The sequence below is a fragment of the Orycteropus afer genome, unplaced genomic scaffold, assembly GCF_000298275.1.
Source record: "Orycteropus afer afer isolate SDZICR_OR568_19922 unplaced genomic scaffold, OryAfe1.0 scaffold00035, whole genome shotgun sequence".
Taxonomy (NCBI): Eukaryota; Metazoa; Chordata; class Mammalia; order Tubulidentata; family Orycteropodidae; genus Orycteropus; species Orycteropus afer.
The window spans coordinates 17534990-17540415 of NW_006921622.1; the positions used below are offsets into that span (position 1 = coordinate 17534990).

Here is a 5426-nt window from a genome sequence, read left to right on the forward strand (position 1 = left end):
GAAATGTTTTAATCTAAAAAATACTCTATTTCCATCTTCGTTGTTTTTTTTTTTTTTTTCAATTGGCTATCTACCATTTTAGTTCTGTTTGTCACACCAATAGTTCTAAATAAATGTGTTAAAACTTTGATTTCAGAGATATCTTTGTTAACTAGGAAATAGTTTGGTAAATACGTTTAATCACTCTTCACTTACCTTGATTGTATACTTTTTTTTAAAGTGGATCTAGTGTTCTACATCTCTTATGACACAACTATCTGTGGCATAAATGACACTTTCTTCTTTTCTAATAAGGTGTCCTATGGTGAGCTGAGGAGCCTTGGTGGCACAGTGGTTAAATACTTGGCTGCTGGTGGGTTTGAACCTACCAGCCATTCTGCAGGAGAAAGATGTGGCAGTCCACTTCTATAAAGATTACAGCCTCGGAAGCCCTATGGGTCAGTTCTACTGTGTCCTATAGGGTCGGTATAAGTCAGAATCACCTCAGCAACAGTAGGTTTGGTGTTTTGGTTGTGATGAGTTTAATTCCTAAGTGATGTACACTTTATCCACTCGACCCCAAGGAGCCTAGTTTAGTTTGGAAAAACAGTTCAGAGTGGTAAATACGAACACTTTGATTTCTGTTCCAGGTCCAACCTGTGGAGAGACTTAACCTCGCAGGAGATAGGCGAATTTTTGGCAGTTCCTAGGGATTTGTTCATCTAGGACCAGGCCAAATTGGAGAGTGGTCAGGCTTGGAATTTCAGACTGATATGACTTGTGTTAGGCTGTGTTCTCTAGAAAAGCAAAACCAGTAAAGCTTATATATACATATAGAGAAAGAGAAATTTATCTTAGGAAAAAGGCCCACACACTTATAGAAGCTGGCAAGTCCCAAGTTCTTGGACCAAGCTGGAAGCTTTTCCCGACTCATGCGGCTACAGGGGCTGACGAGCTCAAAGTTGGTAGTCAGTATCCTGACTGTTGACGCTGTTGAATGACGAATACAAGAACACCAGGCCGAATGGTGGGTGGATGATTGTTCACTCACAGGCAGTTGTAGGCAGCACAACAGAATCCCAGTCCACAAAAGAGTGTCTCTTTTCCCAGGATGTCCATAAATATATTGGAAGCAGTCCACACCCCCAGGGAAACTCCCTTTCAATGGACTGGCTGCTCAGAACATGTGCATCCAATCTTATCATGGGAATAACCCACATCACAACTGCTTAAACCACACAGAATTGTGGTCCAGCCAAGTTGACACATAGCTCCAACTATCACACGATTGTTCTCCATATCTTTCTATTCTAGATTTACTTACCCCTGGATGGGACCCTTGAAGAAAGAAAGAGAAGTGACATTTATCCAGAGATCTGGCTTTTATTCAACTATTTATCTCTGGGTTTCTTTCTTTTTCAGATGGGTGAGTCAAGTGATGAAATAGACCAAATGTTCAGCAATTTGCTGGGAGAGATGGATCTTCTAACCCAGGTAAGCTCCCCTTTTTAACTTTCAAATTAGAAAACAGTGTGGTTAGAGAATTTGGTTTTAATATGATGAATGATCTGAATGATCTGTCTAAAAATAAGCCAACAACTGGAGATTGACAGTATTATGTATTTGTGATTTAACTGTGGTAGGGAAAAAAAAAAAGGCTCTTCCTGATTATATCCTCCTGAATTTGGTTATTTCAATACATTGATCACATATTCATTCTGTTATGGCAGTACTCTTGCTCATCGTGGTCAAATATTTGGCCAGTGGAGGAATTTCCCTCAAGTGGATCCCCACCACTACCACCACCACCACCACCACCACTGAACAGTTTCCCATTAGTTACCCATATAAAGATTAGCTAAGAAAATGATATGTCTTTAGTAAATATTCTTTACCAACCTTTGAGGAATGGCTGTATTTTAAAGAACGAAGTGGAAGTTATGGTGGCCTCCTGACTAGACTATAAGAACTTGGTCCCCTCAAATAGCATGAAGGCTACTGATTCAGAGATCACCCCCATTGTTAGGCAGACTGAAGCCCAGTAGCTGCCAGCCCAACCACTGACCCAGGTTACTAGCACCTGCTTTATGAAATCACGTGAATTTTATCTCATAAATACTTCTTTGATTCAGAAAGTAGAGCTCATCTATGATGAGCTGCATAAAATATCAAAATATGAGTAACCCAATATTCCTAAATAAGATGGGGACTTTTCTAAGTTTCCTATAAAATAAGTGGGAAAAAAAATCTATGTTTTGAAAAAAATATTTATTATAGGAAAAATAAACCTAGTTACCATCCAGTATCAATAAAATCCAAGAAAGTTTGGATTCTGTGAAAGAAGAGACAAAATATGAGATTGTAGGCTTACAGCAGAAAGGATGCTGGTTAAAAGGTGAATGTTAGAATGATAGCCACATTTCTATAGATGAAAGGACTTTTCCTTCCATGAGGAGTAAGGTTTAAGAGAACATTTATGGTTTCTGTTTGCCCGTTTACTCGTTTCTGCTGCTGGTAGGAGGGGTGACCATTCTGATTGTTCAGAATCTGGAATTTTCATAGGACCACAGCTGAATATTCTTATTATTAATTCAAAAGTAGGAAAAAAGGCCCTTCCAAGACTCTTTGGAACTACTTTCACTCAAGGCCCTTCTGGTGCTTGCTGTTTTTTTGGCTAATACAGCCAGCTCTCCCAACAAGTAGTTCTTAAGATTTCAGATCCAGGAAAAGGTCTTGTTTTGCCATAGGTCTAAAATCTGTCCTTCAATCTGGCCATTAATAACTTCCCTTTAAGGAGCTTTGGTGGTTTAGTGAAGGAATTCTGGTGGCATAGTGCCTAAGGCCTTTGACTGCTAACTAGAAGTTTGGTGGTTCAAACCTACCAGCTGCTGCATGGAAGAAAGATGTGGGAATCTATTTCTGTAAAGATCTACTGCTTTAGAAACACAATCAGAGTTGCTATGAATTGGAATCAACTCATTGGCAGTGAGTTTGATTTGGTTTGGTTTGGCTTTTCTAACCGCATGTGTTCATTCACTTCATGTCTCTGTGACACATTTTGGTAATTCTCACAGTATTTCAAACTTTTTCATAATGCTATTGCACACTTAATAGACTATAGCATAGTGTAAACATAACTTTTGTATACACTGGGAAAACAAAAAATGTGTGTGACTCACTTTATTGTGATACTAGCTTTATTCCCAGTAGTCTAGAACCAAACCTGCAATATCTGAGGTATGCCTGAATATAAAACAAGATGATGGGAGACCAAGTATCAGTTGGGACATTAAACATAAATTTGAGAATAAACTCTCCTCCTTAAAGGAAAAAAAAATCTCTATTTGAATCAGAAACCACAATCCAATGATATGTATTTAAAAGGGGACACTTAAATCTAAATGAGTCAGAGGACTTGAAAGTTAACCATTGGGCATTATATGTCCAAAAATATAGCAAAAAGTAAGTTGGGGATAAAATCACAATAGTAACATCAGACAAAGGAAAATTAATGACAAAACAACCCATTAACTTGGAAAGGAGTCATTTTTATCATTAAAAACTGCAAATCAAATTCAAGTTTTACCAGTCATGGATCTTTACAGCAAAACATAAGATAAAGTGAGAGATACAAAGATAAGAAAACAGAAAAACAAAAGTTATGGGAATTTCTAATCTTTCTCTCTCTCTTGGTCTTCGATAGATTGATTTGAGAAATAAATACAGCTTCCTACATAATACAGTTGACCAGGGAGATTTGTATTTAGTTATATTTTCTTCTTTCTGTTTTTCTGGTATTTCTAAATCTCTGTAATGAATACTATTAGTTTTATAACTTAGAAAACCTACATTAAATAATTATTGAAAAAAGAAACAAATTATTTTTTTATCAAGTATATCTTCTACTAGTTTCAGTCCCTGGATTGCTCAAACAGTTAAGCCCTAGATGACTAGCCAAAATGTTGGTATTCAGCCAATTCTCAGAAGGAAGATTAGGCAATCTACTTCTGTAGTGATACTGCCTTGGAAACCCAAGGAGAGGTTGCTATGAGTCAAATCGCCTCAATGGTGGTGAGTTTGGTTTTGGTTTAGAGGAACCTTGGAAGACAGTCCTGGTGATCTGCTTCTGAAAGATCACAGCCTTGAAAACCCCATGAAGCAGTTCTGTGCTGCACACATGGGGTAACCATGAGTCAAAATCAACTTGACTGCAACTAACAACAACAACCGGTACCTTTTTCCATTGACTTGATTCTGACTCATGGAGACACATGTGTGTCAGAGTAGAACTGTGCTCCACAGGGTTTTCAGTGGCTGATTTTGGGGAAGAAGAGTATCAGGCCTTTCTTCTCAGGTGCATCTGGTGGACTCAAACCTTAAACCTTCTCATTAGTTGCCACACATGTACCCATTTGCACCACCCAGCGATTCCATATCTTCTACATGCAATGTGATGTGGCAAAAATTACTTTAAAAAAAAACTCTCGGAGTTCCGGCAAGATGGCAGAATAGGCAGAAAGACTGCACAGACCCTCTTCAACAAAGAAAAGGGAAACCAATTAACACAGACACAGAAGATAATCCTGGACCCCTGAGCCTTGAAGGGAAAGATACAGAAGTGGACTAAACCCCAACTAGCAGAAGAATTTGCATGAAAATACCAAAAAAGGAGACATATGAAGCTGTGGTCTGGCAGCGATCCTGAGTGACCCTGACGGCACAGATGGCTTGGAGATTCCCGAGTGCTGGTAGGAACTAAGAATTAAACTAAAAATCACCCTGCTAGCCAGGGACTGCACGGAGGACTGTGCACGGTGGCTGGGGAACAAATGGAGAAGGTGAAGAGAAGGGTGGGCTGAACTGTGGACTTTTGCCGGTCCAGAGGACACTGCCATTTTGCAGGTTTAAAAGCTGCTTGACTATTTTGGATATTTAAAGAGACAGCACTCTCGCAGATTCCTGGGGCTTAAGAACATGTTCTGCTTTCCAGCAACCCCAACGACACTCAGGACCTGCAAGACTGAAAAGGTACAACATTCCTCTTGTTACTCTTATAACCCACACACGCTTGGTGAACGGAGGTGTGGCCATCCCCCACCCCACCTACCTTCTGGGCCCACAGGAACTCCATCACAATCTGTGTGCTCAGACGGAGCCTGGGTGCCCTGCCCTGTCCTCCACTGATTTTTTTTTTTCTCTTTATTTTTATTTTTTTCTTTTTCGCTTTCTTTTTCTGGTGATTAGTTGGCTTCTATTTGTCTGTTTTAAAACAACTAATATTATTAATACTTTTGTCCTTTTTATTATTATTCTAGATCTTCCCCTACCAAGTCCTAGTTTTCAGCATTTTTTCATTTTCCCTGTGCCTGGTTGAAATTTTTTTTTTCTAATTTAAGGGTTTTTTTTTTTTTTTTCTGTTCCCCCTTTCTTCATTAACCCTGTTCCTT

General features: G+C 39.1%; 1 protein-coding gene across 1 annotated transcript in view; it reads left to right on the forward strand.

The window, feature by feature from the left end:
- The first annotated feature begins 1401 nt into the window (after positions 1 to 1401).
- Positions 1402 to 5426, forward strand: part of LOC103193236 (amyloid beta precursor protein binding family B member 1 interacting protein) — a 114061-nt gene continuing 110036 nt past the window's right edge. The window contains exon 1 of the mRNA XM_007936380.1: positions 1402 to 1473. Coding sequence (XP_007934571.1) covers positions 1402 to 1473 — 72 coding nt within the window. The remainder of the gene's footprint in view (positions 1474 to 5426) is intronic.